The sequence below is a fragment of the Mauremys mutica genome, chromosome 1, assembly GCF_020497125.1.
Source record: "Mauremys mutica isolate MM-2020 ecotype Southern chromosome 1, ASM2049712v1, whole genome shotgun sequence".
NCBI lineage: Eukaryota > Metazoa > Chordata > Testudines > Geoemydidae > Mauremys > Mauremys mutica.
Genome location: NC_059072.1, coordinates 32,300,592 through 32,322,251, shown reverse-complemented (window position 1 = coordinate 32,322,251; position 21,660 = coordinate 32,300,592). Strand labels below are relative to the sequence as shown.

General features: G+C 39.8%; 1 protein-coding gene across 2 annotated transcripts in view; it reads left to right on the top strand.

The window, feature by feature from the left end:
• The window catches only part of CERK (ceramide kinase), a 79,668-nt gene extending 71,619 nt beyond the window's left edge, over window positions 1-8,049 (top strand). Inside the window, exons 11-13 of one of the 2 annotated variants that reach the window (XM_044984593.1) lie at window positions 115-326; window positions 2,753-2,956; window positions 5,269-8,049. In XM_044984593.1, coding sequence (XP_044840528.1) covers window positions 115-326; window positions 2,753-2,956; window positions 5,269-5,322 — 470 coding nt within the window. In that variant the 3' untranslated portion in view covers window positions 5,323-8,049. Of the gene's footprint in view, window positions 1-114; window positions 327-2,752; window positions 2,962-5,268 lie in introns of both variants that reach the window. The other variant, XM_044984585.1, reaches the window with a different exon arrangement.
• The last annotated feature ends 13,611 nt before the right edge of the window (window positions 8,050-21,660 follow it).

Here is a 21,660-nt window from a genome sequence, read left to right as displayed (position 1 = left end):
AATGCATTAAAATTTGTATTAAATAGCTGAAACTTGCTAAGCATGGTTGTATCTCACTTCTCCTGTAAGTATATTGGTAATAGTCTTAATGACATGTTTGACTGTGTGTTTCAGAGGATGAAGGAGTAGAAGATTGGAAGGTTATTAAAGGAAAGTTTCTGGCCATCAATGCAGTCAATATGAGCTGTGCCTGTCCACGGAGTCCTAAAGGCCTTTCACCAGCAGCTCACTTGGCAGATGGCTCTATTGACCTCATTCTAGTTCGCAAATGCTCCAGATTCAATTTTCTAAGGTATCTCGTCAGGCATACAAACCAAGATGATCAGGTATGTATTCTCTCTTTCTAAGACTATGTACTGTTCAGGATCTGAAGGGGGTCTAAATGCTGGAAGAACTATCTGGCACAAAAATCATTAATGGTGGAACTGATAAACAAGAGCATGTATGCATTTTGGATGAGATATTCTGTCCACATGTGACCATCGAAGATCTCATGACGTTTTACGTAAGAGCAAGGACTTCTCCCATGGTGTCCTTAGCCAAATTCCAATTTTGGTAATTACATTAGGCCTTTGTAAAGTTTCCCTTGTAATTTCTGTTGGATACAGTTAGTATTTAAAATCCTTTCATGTCAAAATGCTTGCATGCACATACATGTTTGTTTGTTTCACCAAACACTGAAATGCACGAACTTCTGTCCTGCAGCAATATGACACAACTGTTCAGAACAGGAAATGAAGAAAAATTATTTACTCATTGGAAACTGCATAATGTATGTAGTTTATCAGAATGTAGTTAGCAAAACTGTAATTTGGGCATGACAGAGGCTTCCAAAAGATCTTCAGTGACCATAAATGATTAGAATATGACCTTTACCTGTCCTACATCAAAATTTCTCCTGGCATTGTGCTGTTACATTTTTATAGGATTAATTCCAAGAGAAGTGTGCCTGTCTTGTTTAGAATGTAGTATGAGGTGAAATCTTAGCTTAGGGTGCTGAGATCATAGCTATGGCTGCCAGCATGCTGACTTACCTGGAATGATTGCCAGACAAATGACTTCAATGCCATGTGTGGATGATTGACTAAACAATTGATTAATGGTGCACCTCATTGTAAAATGCTTATTTAGGCCCACCTTTTTATTTCTATTCCCACTCCTCTCCCCAACGTAAGTGGCTATAACTTCTTACCCTGTATTCCCTCATACCGTTCTCCCTCTCTTCCTTTCCCACCTCCATTTGTCCACACCCCCATCTTGCTTTTTCTTTATTTTTCCTTTCTTTTCTCAATCATTTTTGCTTGTTCCTTGCTCCCTGTCCCCGGTTGCTCCCCCTACCTATTCCATCATTTATCACAAGGCTACGTGCTGCTCCGGGTGGGTGGGCATCCATTGGTGGCTCTCTGTGGCCATGAATACAAGTTACTAGAAAGCTGCTCACTGAGCCTATAGCCCTGTCCTCATGGGCTGCTGCTGTGGCTTGCCATATTAAGGAGCACAGCATCAGCAGGGAGGGAAAATAGGCTTTGAGAAGCTGCCCACAGCTTTCCCCACAGGAACATATTTTCCATGGGAAGTCAGAATGGATCAGGGGTCATGCAGCTATTCCCTCCCACCCCTGCCACCTGCTCTGTTCTTTCCTCTGCCTACCTAGAGTGATATGCCCCATACCACTGTCTGCTCATCATCTCTGTCCTGAGTTGTCCCTGGATTAGTCTAGCATTCCCCTGTTGAGAAACTCTCATTTAGGTGCTTAGATGGTACCAAAACCTAGATATATTGACTTGTCTGTGTGTTAATATAGACTAGTTAATGGGTATGAGTTGATATTTGCTACCATGCATTTTATTGGGTGTCCCTTTGCTCACTTTTGTTGTTTCCCACCTCTATTGCAGTTGCTAAACTGAGTACCTTACATTATCCTGACTTTTAAACATTTCAGAACAGATCCTTAAAGTTGCCTCCTGGGAGTGGAGGACACGCAGCAACTTGATTTGTCCCTTAATGTTTTATACAAAGCTTATTTTAAACAACTTTGGGAAATAAGTGGTTGTATTTTATCACAATGTAATCCTGTAAGCCTCTGATAATTAAAACAATCTCTTAATTACCACATTTGTTTTCAATGAGGTTAGCTAGTTAAGAAGATTTTACTTCATTGCAGAATAAATATTACTGTCCTCTCCCCTCCACCCTTGACATTCCCAACTCCCTCACAGTGCCTATACTGCCATGGACTTCTCTAGATGTGGCAATCACTGGACCCCACCCTCAGGGGAAGGTTACACAGCGCAGAGAGAGGGGGTTGCAGAAAAGTCAGTGCAGTTGTATAGGGCCTGGAAGTTGAGAATCATAGACTGGTATGGCAGTGGGCCTTAGTCTTTTTCATATTGTGACCCTATGACACAACATAAAATAATTTTGGGACCCCCTCCTACGCATAGTTTCAGGATCCTACCCCATTTAGCCATAAAGAAGGGCAGGGTTTTGAGCAAAAAGTCCTTTGAGAGCCCATGTCCTGGTGATGAAAGCAAAGGCCTGAAAGCCAGTAGGACCATGTGTTTTATGTGAAAAGAACCATTGACTTGTAGTGTAACATTAGGAAAATATCACTTGTACTTCATGCCACAATTAGCCCCTCTGGAAAATTGGAGATCCCAGTGAAAATGAAATGCTGCTTTCTATATTGAGCTTTTCTGATTGATTTAAATAAAATTCTTTGTAGAATGCCTGTTTTAATTTCTCTTTGTAGTTTGACTTCACGTTTGTAGAGGTTTATCGGGTAAAGAAGTTTCAATTTACATCAAAGCATTTAGAAGACAATGACAATGATGTCAAGGATGTAGGAAAGAAACGTTTTGGCCAGTTCTGCAGAGACCATCCAACTTGTTGCTGCAGTCTTAGTAACAGCATCTGGAACTGTGATGGAGAAACTTTGGATAGCTCCACAATTGAAGTTAAGTGAGTAACTGTCAAAGTGTATATTATTTGTAGCAAGGTGATCCTTTTAAGATATCTGCTTTTAAGGTAGTCAGTTTTAAGACGTAAATAGGTAATAGATAACATTATATTCCTAAAGAATTCCGTGATGCTTTTTAGAATCTTTGTGAAGAATTCCTTTGAACACTAGCCTTTGCTTTTTACCAAATACTTTCCAGGAAAATATTAAATGCATCCTTTCTCTTTCATTAGAATACACTAAAATGTATCTGACAGCAGATTCAAATCACAGCCTGACAAAAATTTCAATGATTGGTTGGGCTTGTCAGGGATCATTTGCTTTTTATTTGGGGCTATTTAGTTGGGGTTATTTGGAAAAAATAACCCCAACTATACATACAATATGGTGGGGGCTAATTTAGCTACAACAAATCAGGAAAGAGATCTTGGAGTCATTGTGGATAGTTCTCTGAAGACGTCCACACAGTGTGCAGCGGCAGTCAAAAAAGCAAACAGGATGTTAGGAATCATTCAAAAAGGGATAGAGAATAAGATGGAGAATATCTTATTGTCCTTATATAAATCCATGGTACGCCCACATCTTGAATACTGCGTACAGTTGTGGTCTCCTCACCTCAAAAAAGATATACTGGCATTAGAAAAGGTTCAGAGAAGGGCAACTAAAATGATTAGGGGTTTGGAACGGGTCCCATATGAGGAGAGATTAAAGAGGCTAGAACTTTTCAGCTTGAAAAAGAGAAGACTAAGGGGGAATATGATAGAGGTGTATAAAATCATGAGTGGTGTGGAGAAAGTGAATAAGGAAAAGTTACTGACTTGTTCCCATAATATAAGAACTAGGGGCCACCAAATGAAATAAATAGGCAGCAGGTTTAAAACAAATAAAAGGAAGTTCTTCTTCACACAGCGCACAGTCAAACTGTGGAACTCCTTGCCTGAGGAGCTTGTGAAGGCTAGGACTATAACAGCATTTAAAAGAGAACTGGATAAATTCATGGAGGTTAAGTCCATTAATGGCTGTTAGCCAGGATGGGTAAGAAATGGTGTCCCTAGCCTTTTTTTGTCAGAGGATGGAGGTGGATGGCAGGAGAGAGATCACTTGATCATTACCTGTTAGTTTCACTCCCTCTGGGGCACCTGGCATTGGCCACTGTCAGCAGACAAGATGCTGGGTTGGATGGACCCTTGGTCTGACCCAGTGTGGCCATCCTTATGTTCTTATGTTTATGTTCTTATGTTTTCATCATGTGCCTTCTTGTTTGCGAAGTAAAACTAACCGTAAATATCCTGTATAGCAATGGTTGGAAAGGAAGATGGTTCAATCCCTTTCTTCCTGCTTCATCTAACAGCTTATATAGCTATTAGTTGCTTCCACAATTCCCAGGATTCCACAATGAAGATACAGAGAGCACTTCCAGTGCTCATTTGGGCTAGTGAGGAACTAATTCCATGCAACATCACAAGTGTGCCAAACTTCTGGTTAGGTTATATAAGGGTTGAGAATATCCACATTGGTGTTTTATAGTTTTCATTATTTTATGCCACATTTTCAGGCATAGAAATTATCTTAAAATACACTTTTGGTTTTGTATCTGTACCTTTCAATTATCCTTCATTTTGAGGGCTGTCATTCATATACATCTCAAAGTTACCAACATTCCACACAAATGCACTATCCCTTTACTTTTATTGTTAAAAATTACTTGTATCAGGAATAAAGGATCATAAAACTAAGATGATAGAAACTGCATTTTCTAAAGGAGTGAATCCCATATCATTGTACTTAACTTGCATGAAGATAATTTTAGTTGATTTTGGTTCTTTGTCAGATGTTGCATATGACTTTCAGGCCTTGGCAAGTAGAGATGTTTACAACTAGGTAAATGTTCAAGGGAGAGGGAGTGTGGAAGGCTGAAGTTTGTTTTCTTAATTGGTAAAAGGAACCAGAAATACAGTACAAAAGTCTGTCCATAGAACAGAGTTCCATTAAACAGTAATCAAATGATTAGATAATCACAATGGTCTCTTTTGGCCTTGGAATCTACGAATCATGCAAAACTCCCATTGTACACCCTCTATGGGGAGTGGTGGTTGCAGGGCTGGTGAACTTGTGAATATGCACCCCATCGTCCAAGGGGAGTGTCCCAGCAGTAGGGGGCAATAGTTTTGTGCTGCAGAATAGAAAGTTTAGCCCAGCCATGTGGAATGCACAGTGATTCCAAATTACGCCCATAGCAAATGTGATTACTTCTTAGTAAAAAAACCAAAAAAAACCCAACTTCAATACATAATTTCTTTATTTTGCAGGGTTCACTGTCAATTAATGAAACTCTTTGCAAGAGGAATAGAGGAGAACTCTAATGATGAAGCTGTTTACAACCAGAGTACAGTTGAGCAATTACTATAGATATCCTTCCACACAGTTTAAAAAAAAGTTAAAGAAAATTACTTGAGTAAATATGAATTTCATTCAAGTTAATAAATATTTTAAAATTGGAAAGCATTTTGATGGTAAAATATTTATAAAATTATATTTTAATTTCATCTGTGTACATTTTTAAGGATTTTAAACCTTCTCTGAGTCATCAGGAGATATTTCAGAGAAACAACCTAAATTATGTGTGTGGCAGGAAGAGGATTAATTGGCTTACATTTTCATAATGACTGCTGTTCATTCCATTTTTAAAGAACTAATTGACTGGCTGTGTTGCAATAATAATTATAGATGTGTTAAAGTAGTGTGAGTACTTTCCACTGAAATCACACCTTTAGAGGAGATCAAAATGAGATATTTGCAATGTCAGTTTGAAAAGATCTGCTTTGCTAGAATTATTCTATAGCTGCATGTGATTAAATACTGGAAAGTAGTCATATATCTTAATTTACTTCATCTCTATTTTTGGTTAATCTTTCATTACTTGTTTCTGACTGTATCTTGCAACTTATCAATGCAATTCAAATATACATTCCTGGCTTAAGTAATAATTTTAAGAGTTTAGAAGTATTTTAGTAAATAAAAGGCACATCTGTATATAAAGCATACTTGATTTTACATACTGTATTTATAAACTCCACTGCATGGAACTTTGTGGGATTATAAAAGGCTTTCGTGAACTGTTTGGATGATACTTCAACTGCCGTTTGGTATCTCACAAGCAGCTCATAGGGGCATTTATAATACCAGAAAAGCACAGGCAAGAGAAAAATTATAAATATATTATAAAGCACCAGCAAATTCTACATTTTTAAAGTATTTTAAATTAATACACAAAAAGGTTCCCTCCTAGCAATGACAATGGCACAGTCCTTTGGAGAGTCCATTATACAAGGTGAACAGGTGGCCAAATGTTCATCTTAAATGTGATTTAATTGACTGAAAGGTTTAGGTACTTTTAATTAGTGAAATGTGGAAAATTTGCTGCGTGAAGTCATGGGGGAAAACTGACCTTTGATAGATTACAAATTCACCGTGTCAATTGCTTGCTATTTCAGCAGGGAAAATTGATTATCCTGTACATATATGGAGTGATTATTTACATGTGTCTATTAATTTGAGTATTAACACTTTTGTGCTAAAGTCAATATAGATTTTGGGCTGAATTCTCTTTTATCATTCCAGTCTCACACCTACATAATGAAGATCAGAATTTAGCACCTTCTCTCTATGTTGCCTTTTGATGAGCGTATGCTTTGCTATAAAATGTTCTGTTTGTGTTTGTTTTGTGTCTGAACGACTAACAGTACCGTATTTACATAACTTATTGAAACTTCTGTTGTGTAGCTGCATTAGTTTTGTTTTTCACACCTGTTTGTATTGTTTAAACTTTGATAATTTTTCATTGTACTGCTGAAGCACTTGAAGTACAGTTATCATAGATGGCTGTTTTTTTTCCAATGAAGGCAATTATGTTTAAGTGTAATTACTAAATGGGGTGCTGTATCATTACTTTAATGATATTCGTACTGCAGTGTTCTGATAAAACATATGCAAATGATTTTCCTTTAAAATACAGCAATAGAACGCTTAGACTCTATTTTTCATTATGTACTATTTCAGTGAAATATTTGAATACTTTTCCAAAAGCAGTACTATTTTACACTGTTCTGTAATGGGATGGGTTGGAAAATTGACTGAACCAATGTTGTTCAAACTTACTTAACATAAAAACGCGATTTACACTATATTTTTAAAGCCACATTTACTAACTGTATTTTGAAGTAAAACCTCCTCTGGAAATACAATAATCCAGTTTTACAAATCCATGTTTTGTAAAAGTATCAAGTTAATGTAAAAGTTAGCTGTCCACTTAAGTGGCCTAGTGATAGGCATCTAGAGGGAAACCCACATTTCAATTCTTTTGATCTTTGGGTAGGCAGTGGCTCACAGCACTGTGGATGTGGCACTTTTTGCTCATGGGCAGATGGGGACACTCATCATGCTCTAAAGTATCAGTTCCAGCTGGGCAGAAGTATAATTTATGCATTCAGAAGTGATCATTATCCAGCTGCCCCAGATCAGAGGTGTAAGGCTGAGAAAAAAGGGTTATGTGGGTAAAAACCCTTCGTCCTCTCATGAATGTCCTTTGAGAACTCCTACTGCCAGAGGCTATGTGTGTAATGTTCCCGAAAGAATCCTATTCTGAAGGGCCTATCGTGAAGAACAAGCCACAAGGGGAAAGCTGAGAGGGAGTTGTGTAGTGTGGTGGAGAGATGAAAGGTAAATTAAAAAGTAACTGGGCTGTTGCAACATAGCAAAAAAGTAGCTAATTGTCAAACTACATTGTTTCATCTGAATAACTTTCTTTGTAGTTTTTTGTACTACCAAAGCACCAAAGCATATGTGATTGTGTGATGTGTTCCAGTTTATTTTTAAGCAAAGAGAACTGTGTAAGTAGTGTCTGCTTATGTCTTAGTTAATACTAGAATAGGATTGTTCTTTTCTAAAAACCATCTCAATACTGAAATTACAGCTGGAAAAACTAAAAGTTTAACTTTTTAAATCTTGCTGGCTTCAAGATTATAAAAGTACATTTTGTTCTGACACATTGAAGTGAACTCTTCTGAAAAATAAAATTATGTTGTACACAATATGGCTGATTTTCTTTTGTCATAAGTTTCTGCTCCAGCAATTCTGTTCTTTTCGCACAGATTTGAGTCTGACCTATTTTGCAATGCTAATTCCCCTACTCTTTAGCTGCTCTGATCTGCACAGCAGAGCTTCAAAATTCAGAACAAGTTGTAATACCTTAGTGCTAACCTGTTCACCCACCCGCATTCTCTCATCCACCAAAATGTACTCATCACCAGATCTCTGTCCTGTTGGTTTGTGATAGCAAGCACTAGTTGACACCAACATAAGCAGATTTAGCCAAACACAGAATTAATTAACAGGCTTCCATCTGGGAGATCTAGATTCAAAATAGTGAATAGAACTATATTACTATACAGCCAGTTTGATGCAGAGCAACAAATACAGAAGAGTATGCATCATCCTTTATGCATATGAGCCTGCCAATAGAGATACAATTGTTTGCAGAAGTAAAGAAACAAGGAACTGGCAAATTAGTCAGTGGATTTTGTTTTTATGGGTGGTGACTCTGAAGGTCACAGCATATTTTGCAATCTTTGTGACACTGCTGAAAAAGTAATTTGATCACGGCTCATTTTGTAAAATCCTGACATCTGTCCTTTGCCATAGCCATCAAGATCTCCAAGTCTGGAGCTGAAGTATGTTTGTGTAGGAAATAAAAAAGATGTCCTACATTTAAACTAAGTCATTATACTGATGATTCACCCTGGATTAAAAACCGAAAGAAACATAGTTGAATTTTAGATAATACAGTTCTCAGATCATTTGTTGGTCAGTGTTGCATCTAATGAAAAACTGACTACAGGACTTATTTAGTGACTAGTAGCGATATTGATTCACATTGGAGAAAGAAATGAGTAAAAGTTTGAGTTTACAGTATGCATAGATTACAAATGATAATATGAATGTGATCCAATAAAAGATGTTACCGCACTCATCTAGTCTCTCTAATATGAAGACTATACATGTGAATAACAATAACTCTTTCCAAAACCCAAATATAAGAAAAACGTGCACAATCTGGTATAAATTCCATTACCTAAGACAATGTTCAGATATCTACCAAATCTTTGAGTTTGCACACAGTTGCCACAACACCAATAGCAACTTCTAGCAATTATCTTTCCAGAACTTAGTCTGTGACTGAAAATAATTAGATGTCTGTTTAAATAACTGATTTATAAGATGCATACTGTAAAATAGCAAACAAAGCTTTAGATGCAGTGCAATTAAGTATTTGGGTGCACTAACTATATTGTACTCTAGAAAACCAAAGTGAACCACAAAACTAGTGAACAGATAGTATCTTCTAGACATCTGCCTTAAACAAAAACATGGATTTTTAAAATGTCAATATAGTAAGTAACTCCATCACTGTTTAATACTAGGAAATGAAACATGTTTTCTGTATATCCCATCTGGAAACACATTAAGCCCAGAATGAGAATACATGTCTCAGAATTCTTTTTGAGAGAGACACCATCTGTTCTCTTGGAATGTCCTTATTTCTATCTACTATCTGTTGTATTTCCAAGGTGCCCATCGCTGCAATATCTATATGGTATTTATCTGTGTAGTTATATAAACAAAGGTCAGCCTCAGATCAAAAAAAAAAGTGCTAGAGCATAATCAGTATTAAGTGAAAACTGCTTGAAGCTAAGCAGTATTATGCCACCAAAGAAGTGACCTGTAAGACGATTCACTGGTATTTACCTGACTGTTGCAGAAATGGCAGTGCACATTTGCATAGGGTCTTCAAATAGATCATACACTGTGCCATATTTTCAAAACTTGGGGTCAGAACGTCAGGTGTGAGATGTAATCACTTTCCCTGCCCTATGCCCTATGTATGAAATTGTTCAGTACTAAAGAGTTTTTAAACAAGATTTGGGGTTTGGTGTACAGAGATCTCAACATACATAGTACTGTGCCAAATACACCCTAAAAATCTTTTAATGCTTTATCAAAGATAGAGAAAATAAGGAAAAGCAGTTAAATGTAAAGTATTAAGACTTTCATTTTAACAACGTCCCTTGTTCCCTTTCCCGGTAGCCAGAGAGCATTTTTAGAAATAAACCTCCCTGGTTGGGCATCACTTAGTTGGAATTAAAGATGGTACCAACTGGACTTTCGTTATTTGGGATGGGCTGGAGCTGTTGTTGGTGCCATTGCTAAAGTCCAGTCCCGTTTCCTAGAAGACAAAACAAGACAAACATACACAAAAGGGGAAAGGAAAAGAACAGTATAAACAGAAAGAGCCCCAGCTTCTGTCTCTAGTGTTGACTCTCTTGCAGCCTCCCTGCTGGAAAAACCACAGGCACGGTACACAGACTTATCAGCCACTTCAAGACCTGGCCAATTTGTACCAGTGTTGGGGCTGTTTAGGGCATTGCATTTAGCTTTCTGGTCACGGGCTGACCGCAGTGTTGCAAAATGTACAGTCTTGGCCGGCTAAGACAGACTCTTATTAGAGAGCATGGAAAAGAAGAGGGATGGGGAAAAGAAGAAAGAAGGTATGTGGGTTAGAAAATGCTATATCCCAGGTGGTCGGGATTTAGCTGTAGCTGGTGGAGTGGTGGTGTCATCTGGCTCCCTCAGTCTGGTGGTGACATCTCCAGGATTAGGATGAAGAAGGTCCAAGGTCACAGGGGATGGTGCGAGTGGCAGCCATGATGGGAAAGCTTGCTCCTTCCCCTTCACTCTCTTCAGACAGCCCCACCTGTTCGTATTCCCCTCCCCCCCCCCCACAAGTTTTTTTTTGAGGACCCTAGAAGGGAGAGATGGGTGGAATAGCCCGTTCCTTCATTATTGTGTTCACTAATTTGACAATAGGGAAACCCTGTAATTTGACACAAAGCTTATTTGAGATAAGTCTTTAAAGTCTCTTTATGCAGCTGCATAGGAGAAGAGGCCAAACAGCTAAATCTCCAAGCAGGTAACTAGGCTGAATCTGCACTTGAATGTGTTCTGATATCTGTGGGAAACTGGGTATTTTGCTTTAGCCTCCTCTTCCTCTGAACAAGCACGTGCCACCGACTTAGCTTTTTTTAATATTTCCTAAAGCACTTTGGCAGAGAAGGCTGCCTAACGATAGGGCTGGCTGCAAAATGGTGAAATGTTGGCAGGTTAACTATGCTAGCTGGCTAGTTGGCATATTGCTAGCAGTGGTGGAGCTGTGCTAGTAGCAACAGCGGGAGGATATGACCAAAAGAATCAGAAATGTAGACTACATTTGAAACGTAGACATCTATAGGAAATTGCACCTACAAAATCTGTGCCCTGGAACACCAGCAGATTTTGAGGTCCTATAGATCCCTCTACTGAAAATAAATTCTCTTAAAATACTGTATATTTCAATGAGAGGTTTTGTTTCTGAAGGTGGGCTGGCAAATCCAAGCCAGTTGTTTAGAAATGGCCAAGAAAAGAGATGTCAATTCATATGCTTCAAGAAAAAAATGCACTTCTATTACAAACTGATACTTTCTGGTTTTTAATTTTTCTTTCAGTGATGATTGAGTGCAAATAATTCTGGATAATTCATATAAAACTATGTTGATCTGTAGTTGTTTCCTTTCCAGTTACTTACTTTTTTAGATGAACGAGTTGGACAAGGTCTCTGATTTCTGGCTTCATTAGAGATGTTTAAAAATGTCATGCAGACACCAGAAAAAAACAGATTTTTGCCACTAGATGAAAACAATTTTGTAGCTCTTTTGTGTCTGGGATCCTTGGGCTCTTTATATGGCTCCTGTAGATTTAGTCTGGCTTGGTGATTGGTAATGGGATGTAATGTTTTGTCTCTCACCAGGTCATATGTAGTGCTGGCCATTTGTTAATGAAGGCGATTTTCGTCAGACTGCTATATGATGACCTATGTGAAATGAGCCTGTGAGCTCCGTCTAATTCATATTTGCCAAGTGTCCACCTACTAGCGCCCCCATCGCTCATACTAATTAGCACTTTTGTTGGCAGTCTCAATAGAGGGGGCAAGAAATAAACAGACTCTGAAGCTGGGCTACCGTTTCATCCCTGATGGTGGTTCCTCCTGAGGCACATTGGCAGAATGTGGGTAAATACTGGTGATAACTTTCTCGTTCCCTCACTCCAGCACCTTTCAGGAAACCCACCGTAAAAATCACTCCCTCGCTTTTGTATCATTTGAAGTCACTTTGGCAAACTTGTGTGAAATCTGCCACTTTAAGTGCAGGAATTCCAGAAAATCCAACTCTTGCTTTCTTCTCTATGTAAATTCCTGGCTATGCCCTGCCCTCATGTGCTCGTTCATGTTGCAAATCATTGCTGAGCTCTACTGTTCTGCCCAGCCTTTCCTAGAGCTTATCCAGCCTACATCTGGCCCCTTCTTTTCTGTCTGGCTTTTCCGTGAAGATTTCTCTTCTTGCTTTATGTCATGCTAGCCTTACCTTTTATTTCTTCCCTGGCCCTCTTCCAGTGGTCCCTGGGCCTTATAGTACTGTCCTCACCACACTTACTCTGTCTTCCTTTATGCTCTTTTGGCCCTTCTTTGATATTCCTGTGGCACAGTTCTCTGCCACTCTAGCAGACAGTCTTTCTAATCCTTCTCTATGCTCCCTCTGTTCTCTATAGTTTCCTCTCAACTTTCTGATGATAAAGATATTCCAAGTGCTGATGGACCTGAATTTGGTACAACAGATATACTCTTATAATCCAGTGAAGGGGTATTATAATTGTGTGGCCTCTGGAAGTGGCCATGTGACAACAGTATCTTTTTTGTAATGGTACGTTGTCTGATCCAACCAATAATTAAAATTGACACCATAACACAAAAGTCACAGAGACCAAGCTTTTAACTGTAACCAAGACATGTATAGCTAGGTATATAGATCAGTACAGTTTACTTACTTGAAAACCCTTTATCAGATAGAAATATTGAGGACACAGCATCTGAGTTAACATGGTAATATGAAAATAATATTGGGTGTTAGGACTTCAGTAGACAAGGTGGTTGATGCTACCTTTGAGAATGTTTAAATACCTGAATATTGAACTGTCCCTAGCAGTGTCCTAAGATTACAAAACATTACCGTAGCCGTAGCGGAATGTTATACTATATTATGCTGTTCAGCCACAAGGTGGCACAGTGTGTAAAATACCTTACTTAAGGTAATCGGAGCCAGACCTGGCAGAGCATTAAAGGACTTTATGATGAGCACATCTTGTCTCTTTAGACTGTAAGTTCTTTAGAACAGGAGCTCTTACTGTGTGTCTTTACAGAACCCAGCTCTGTGGCCAGTCCATAGCTGGTACAGAAGCACAGGGCAATAGCCATTTTAGTAAAGCATTGTCATATTCACCCTTGCATTGCATCTACCTAATGTGCACTAAGAGAGGGTTAAAAGAAACTTCTGGTTCTTATACTGTGAACAGTAATATTTTCTTACTTGTTTCCAGATCTGAGAGAGTCTCCAAGGAAACAGAAGTACCATAGGGTACTGCTAAGATGCTTGTTCTCGCTCTACTTAACCTTTCCTCAGCCAGTCTTTATTGAAAGCCTTTAAAAATCAGTTTCTTTATGATGGCTAAGTGTATGGGTAATATGAATGTCAATATTCATGCTCTATGTCTTGTTTCCTGTATAGCAAAGCAATGATCTATACATAAAAGCAATTTTGCAGAAAATAGGATAGAGTGATTACAATGCAAATGTTCCTAACATTTATGGCCATGACGTGGCTTGCTTACAAGGGGATCCCTAATCTACACAATACTTGACCGAAGAGAAGCCTAATGTTTGTAACTGGATTTTGTCAGAGACCATAAGCTGTAAATAGGAAAATGGCTATTTATACTGCCGGAAGGACTTTGTGAGCTTAGACATTTTGCTGAGCATGGACATTATTATATTGGATCTGTAGTGGAAATGATGAGAGTGGCTGTCAAAAAGGTAGGGACGAGTACTTTTCCGTCTGCCCTGGAGGGAGCGGTAGAATAAAGATATGCAACAGAAAAAAGCTGCCAGTCAAAGGCAAGGCTTCTCTGAGTTTACCCAGATTTGCATTGAAGGCTTGGCCAGTAGCATGCTGATTATAAAATCCAAACTGACTGTGCTTTGAAGCCTTCGGCACATGACCACTCTACTTTAACCATCTTACATAAAAGTTTGAAATCCAAGCAAATCTTAACACAGCCTCTTCAGTCCACTTAAATGTTTGTGGAACTGAACACATCCTGATTTTCTCTTCCTTTACAGATACCCTGGACAAAAACAATTGAGTGTTAAGGGCCACATACTCAGCAGATGTAAATCAGCATAGCTCCGCTGATTTTAATGGAGCGACGTTAGTTTACACCAGCTAAGAATGTGGCCCAATCTGTTTTGGCCAATATATATCCTACCCAAGTGGTTTTACAAACTGCTTTTCACCAGATTTGTTTTGTGTAACAGTCATTTGTATCTATTATATTACACACAGAAGAGTTTTCTGTTAATTTTACCTGAGAACTAACTTTGCACTTCTCTCTTGATGTTCTGTGAACCCCTCTTGTTAGTGTGATGGAAGTGTTACTTTAATCTCCAGGCACTGTCTTGGGCTAGGCAAATCTCCATTTACTAGGTAATACACAAACTCATCTCAACAGAGGAAAGGAGAAGAGAATGTATTGACATTATGTTAAAACAGCATGTCAGTTTCAAGGGTCCCGTTTGCTCAGAAGAGAGTGTGAAAGAGAAACTCCCTGTCATTATTCTATGTATTTGCTTGTAACTCAGTTAAGTGTGTGTACTTACCAGTATCACCAATGGGAAGAAATAAATGATGAAGTCTTTAAATGCTGAGGGAAAAAAGATGCATGAAAGATTCAGATGTTAAAGAGCTAGGAAGCATGGAATTATTGGTAATTAACCAAGATCAAAAGCTGGGGGCCATGTATTTCTGAACTTCTAATGCTAGGGTTCAGTTGAGGAGCGTAATGAGGCAGAGTGGCCTCTGAACTTGATGGGGAGAGACCACTACACTCCCCCTGGTGGATGGAGCCAAGCCACCACCCACACACACACACACGATGAGGGTGAGGTGAAGAAGTATGGGTAGGACCACTGGACCCATGACTGTGCAGATCCACCAGCCATTTCCCACCTTGGTTGGATGGAGCAAGCAGTGTGGAAGTCAATGAAGCCCTAATAGTTCAGTAGTAGACAGTTCTCTTCCTGCTCTGTGGAGCCTGGGGGAGACGATTCCTTCTCTCCCGCTCCAGGATTGTTCCCTTGCCTCAAGCCTCTATACCTGGCCTTGGCACAGGGCAGGATTTGCTGATAAAGGAGTACATCTGCAATGAAGTAATAGCCTGTTTATTGGTCTTAGGTTGGGAGGTGAGACTATGGGCCCACTATGTCAGGGGAGATCTGAGGATATTGAATCGTAGAACTGGAAGGGACCTCAAGAGGTCATCTAGTCCCCTGCACTCATGGCAGGACTAAGTATTATCTAGACCGTCCCTGACAAGTGTTTGTCTAACCTGTTCTTAAAAATCTCCAATGATGGAGATTTCGCAACCTCCCTGGGCAATTTATACTAGTGCTAACCCACCCTGACAGTTAGGAAGTTTTTTCTAATGTCCAACTGTCAAGGTTCCTTTCCCACTCTGAACTTTAGGGTACAGATGTGGGGACCCACATGAAAGACCCCCAAGCTTATTTACTAGCTTAGGTTAACAGTAAGCTGCCACCACCAGGCATGTATCAAATCTTAGGGGAGAGCCACTTGGAACTCTGCCTTCCCCCAAATATTTCCCAAATCCCTACCCGCCTTTCCTGGGCAGATTTGAGACAAATCCCGCCCCCCAAGTCCTAACCCCCTTTTCCTGGGTAGGCTTGAGGGTATACCCTCACCAGTTAGTCCTGGTGAACACAGTTCCAAAACCCTTGGATCTTAAAACAATGAAAAATTAATCAGGTTCTTAAAAGAAGAATTTTATTAAAAGAAAAGGTAAAGTTCATCTTTGTAAAATCAGGATGGAAAATAACTTTACAGGGTAATCAGATTTAAAGAGCCCAGAGGAACGCCCTCTAGCCTTAGGTTTAAAGTTACAGCAAACAGAGGAACATTTACAAGTTGAGAAAACAAAGATAAAACTAACACGCCTTGCCTGGCTGTTACTCACAAGTTTGAAATATGAGAGACTTGTGCAGAAAGATTTGGAGAACATGGATTGATGTCCGATCCCTCTTAGTTCCAAGATCGAACACCACCAAAACAAAGAGCACAAACAAAAACCTTCCCTCCCACCCCCCAGATTTGAAAGTATCTTGTCCCCTTATTGGTCCTTTGGGTCAGGTGTCAGCCAGGTTACCTGAGCTTCTTAACCCTTTACAGGTAAAAGGATTTTGGTGCCTCTGACCAGGAGGGATTTTATAAAATTGTACACAGGAGGGTTGTTACCCTTCACTTTATAGTTATGACACCAGCCTAAACTGCCTTAGCTGCAAATTAAACCCATAGTTTCTTGTCCTATCCTCAGAGGTTAAGCAGAACAATTTTTCTCCCTCCTCCTTGTAGCAAACTTTTATGTACTTGAAAACTGTTATCATATCCCCTCTCAGTCTTCTCTTCTCCGGGCTACACAAACCCAATTTTTTCAATGTTCCCTCATAGGTCATGTTTTCTAGACCTTTAATCATTTTTATAGTTGTTCTCTAGACTTTCTCCAATTTGTCCACATCTTTCCTGCAATGTAGTGCCCAGAACTGGACACAGTGCTCCAGTTGAGGCCTAATCAGCATGAAGTAGATGTGGACACCAAGGTGAAAAGAAAAACATGAGAGGGAGAGGGTTTGTGACAATTCATAAACTTTGAAAATACAACATGTGTGGATGATTCAAGTCCTCCAAATGACTGTAACAAACACCAAAGTATTAAATTCCACCCCACTGGCAGCATGCTTTCAGCGTGTCGAAAATTCTTTCTGCATTTGCCTTTAGTTTTCTGGACTCCAAAAGTTGCATTACATAGGTTATTGCTAATCTAGTATAAGCCAGTCTGTTTGTTTACTTAGGAAAAGAAACTTCAAGTCCGACCTGCTATTGATACATATTCTTATTTACTTATGAAGAAATATTATATTGGAATTGCAATCAGTTTCTCTGTGACCTCTTGAACTACTCTGCAGTGTGAAACTTGCCCTTCAGGAGACAGCTGTTCCTGTCAGTGACTGACAAGAAACTCTGCTACTGCTGGTCCTAGTCCAGCAGAATCAGGACAATGGAGTGAGAGCAGGAGTAATAAGAAAATCCGGATAAGGTGCAATAGTGCATTGCCACCAGCTTGTGACACTGAAGAAGGCTGTTCAATACCAGATGATGTTGCATAATTACACAGAGGTCTGTTATTTTTAGGACCTGACTCATAAGAGCAAAATGTTAGAAGACTTCTCATTGTTTCTGTCTGGTTTTCTCCTTTCTGCAGTAGTGAGCAGCCTTTATTATCATCAGCACAAGTACGATGGAGAAAGGTAGCTGCAAGCAGCCAAGGGACATAATTTATATATTATAGCACTGGGGAGTATGCCTGCAGGAGAAGGTACCTTTCTCTCTGTTCCCTTATCATTACAATACCTCTCCATCTAATCTTCCTGCAGACGCACTTGACAATATTCACATGTTTATCAAAGCCCCAGGAGGCCTCCGTGGCAGCCGTTTGTAAGTGCAAACGTTTGATGAAATTTAATTGTGTTCTTTATATTTTTATAACATTACCTCACCATTTTAAGAGGAGCCTGCTTCTTTTTATTTTGTCTGCATCTCTGACAGCTGATTGTTAGTTTGTAACAGCATCCAACACAGCTGACACCACTGTTGTTCCTATCATAAATTTCTGCCACTTTTGTTTAAAACTGTGATTAAAGCTGCTCTGCATTCTGCCAGCCAGCCAGCTGGACCTGCAGGAATTATGATAATAACAATGCCAACTTCTTCCTGAGGAGAATGCCACATCTACAGCTGTGTCAGACAAGTACCACCTTTTAAGACTGATTGCTGAGCTCTAAATGACATTTTTGTTTTTTTAGAGAAAGAAGCCATTTATTTTCCCAGGGTTCAGAGTAAAGAACACTTGCATTCCTAGAGAACAATCTTGGTTTTCAGCAGCACAGCAATTACTTACAGGTGTAACAAGCACCTGGTGTTTAAAATTCTGCATGGCTTCATGAGTCCAAGAATGGTCTTTCTACTAGGGACTCCTTCTCTAGCTCTTCTGCACCTCCCCAGCCCACTGGCACAATTTCAGAGTTAAAGAATTTCATGATCCAACACGCGTCCAGTGTTCCACTACCCATTCACCGTTTATGAGAAATAAATTAACTGTACAGACCCCTAACAAGTTTATGTGCGTACTAACAACCTGAGCTCAGAATTAGTATGGGAGATGAATTTAGCCCTGTTTTTGCCTCGTTGAATGTGCTCATGCATAAGGATGGCCCTTCACCAGCATGGCAATTTTTATAGCTATTGTGAGCTATATTTTCAAAATCCTGGTCTCCCTCCTTGTGGGCTTTGGTCTGTTACAACACTTACTGCGTTTGCAATTTTCTGTTGCAGGGTGCAACTGACGTGGTGCTAGTGTTCTTATGTAATACTAACACTACGGTAATAGCAGAGGCACAACCCTAATCAGAATCAGGGATCCATTGTACTAGGATTTGTATAAACACTTAACAAGACACAGTCCATGCTTTGAAGACATTTGCCTCTAAGAAGACAAGTGACATACAAAGGGGTAGGATGGGATGGTAGGGAAAGCCATACACTCAAATGTAGATCGTGTGCAGGTATATATATAAATTCATTTTCCTGATACTTATAAATAGAGAGAGCAAGCACCCCCATATCATTATTAATTGTGGAGGAAGGGGAGATAAAAAGCAGGAGACCAGCAACTGCACTGAGAAGGGAAATCAATGTTTTCAAACTTGGGTGCCTAAAGTTATGCACTTAAGTCCCTAGTCAGCACCCAAATTAAGTGGCCTGATATTTTTGGAAGTACAGCCCCATTGAGAGAGACGTCAACGAAGTAGTAAAAAAGTTGGAGATGGGGAATATGTCCCCTAACTCCCCACCACCACACACATACACCACTGGTTCTGTATATGTAGATTAGCCAGCAGCATTTGTACCACTGTGTCATCCTGATAAGGTGACCAGATGTCCCGATTTTATAGGGACAGTCCCGAAATTCAGGGCTTTTTCTTATATAGGCGCCAATTACCCCACACATGCACCCCGTGTCCCTGGGTTAGTGTTTATGTTGTATGGTGTGCTGTTGCTGATGACCTATCCTTGTAACAAAGCCCGATGCCAACTCTGTCCACATATCTATTCAAGTGACACCATCATAGGACCTAATCACGCCATCAGGGGCTCGTTCACCTGCACATCTACCAATGTGATATATGCCGTCATGTGCCAGTAATGCCCCTCTGCCATATACATTGGCCAAACCGGACAGTCTCTACGCAAAAGAATAAATGGACACAAATCTGACATCAGGAATCATAACATTCAAAAACCAGTGGGAGAACACTTCAACCTCTCTAATCACTCAGTGACAGACTTGAAGGTGGCAATTTTGCAACAAAAAAACTTCAAAAACAGATTCCAAAGAGAGACTGCTGAACTTGAATTAATATGCAAATTAGAGACAATTAACTTAGGTTTGAACAGAGACTGGAAATGATTGGGTCATTATACTAATTGAATCTATTTCCCCATGTTAAAATATCCTCACACTTTCTATGGATCATCTCGATGATCACTTCAAAGTTTTTTTTTCTCTCTCCTGCTGATGATAGCTCATCTCAATTGAGTGGCCTCTTACGGTTGGTATGGCTACTCCCACCTTTTCATGTTCTCTGTATGTATAAATATCTTCTTTCTGTGTTCCATTCTATGCATCAAATGAAGTAGGTTTTAGCCCACAAAAGCTTATGCTCAAATAAATTTGTTAGTCTCTAAAGTGCCACAAGTACTCCTGTTCTTTTTGCGGCTACAGACTAACACTGCTGCTACTCTGAAATATATCTATATAGTTCATACTTAGTGGAAGCTTTTTGACACCCAAATGATTGCTTTACTGAATAATTTGTGATAGATAAGGGGTAAATGATGTAAATGATGTATATTACAAGAGAAAAATGGAATTAAATGCATCATACCACACTATTCACAACGCCCCAAACCCTCATTTAAATAAATGTAGACCTGGGGGAAAATTACAAAGGAAAAAAATGTCAGGGTCATTCTTAAGCCTGTGTAGCTGCATAGTCACGTGCGTGCACACACATAACTCCAACAGTCAGAGCACTGTCTTAATTGCCGGTCTGACTTCAGAGGCAGTAGACCATGGTAGAGACTGCCCTTTGCCTTCCTAGCCTTGAGCACCACTCCTGTGTAACATGGATACATCATTAGAAGCCATGAAGTCTCAATCAGGTGAAGAGCTGGGAGGGGGAATTTGCTGCAATACTGTTGCCAACTCTCACCATATGTGCTATTTTATTTATGTGATTAGGTGAGAATCTCAGCTTTCACTTTAGACAAGTGTAAGTTATTTTTAACCCTCATGGTTGTGGAGCAAAGCTTGAAAATGTGACCTGAGTGACCCTCAAAGGTCCCAAAACCAGACATCAACTAGAAAGCAGCCCAAATTTATTATTGTTATTTTAAAATCTCATAAGTTTTAATCTCATGATTTTTGGGTCCTGAGTTGTGATTTTTAAACATATTATTATTGTATTATAGTATTCTAGTAGTGCCTAGAGGCCCCAAGAGAGATCAGGGTCTAACTTTACACACATATAGTGTTAATACACACTGGGATTTCTTGGAAATCATCTAGCAAGATTGCTAGGAAACTTTCCTGGAAGTACTCGCCAAATCCTCTGCCTAAGGTTCCACGGCAGAGCTGCTTTGTTCCTTCCCCTGTTGCAGGAAACTTTCCTGCGCCAATCAGCAGACACTTGTGCCGGGACCAAAGCAGCACACGAGTGAGCAGCGTAGGTACCCAGTCTGAAGTGACACACATGCAGGAGATGCACCCTTGTGTCCTTGCTTACCCTCAGGAGTGAGATATTGGCTTCAATGACCCCCCTGCCTGTGGAAAATGGTGGCAGAACTTACAATATTTTCCCTAGTTGCTTGCAGTGATCCCCTTAAAAAACATGAAGACCCTTTGTCCCCTGTTGAATGCCCCTCCTCCCCCAGGCTCAATTCACCATGTTTAAGGTGCTTGCCAAGCTATGTGCTTGCCAAGGAACAATGAGAAAGAGGTGTACTTTACTAGTATGATTCGATGCTGTGAGTGCACTAACAATCATGCTTCTGTTTATTGTAATAGGTAATAATAGGAGATATACCAATCTCCTAGAACTGGAAGGGACCTTGAAAGGTCATTGAGTACAGCTCCCTGCCTTCACTAGCAGGACCCATTTTTGCCTCAGATCCCTGAGTGGCCCCCCCTCAAGGATTGAACTCACAACTCTGGGTTTAGCAGGCCAATGCTCAAACCACTGAGCTATCCCTCCCCCCTAATTGTGCTTCTGCAGATGTGGCCTTCAGGGAAACCCCCTACACATGGGCAGA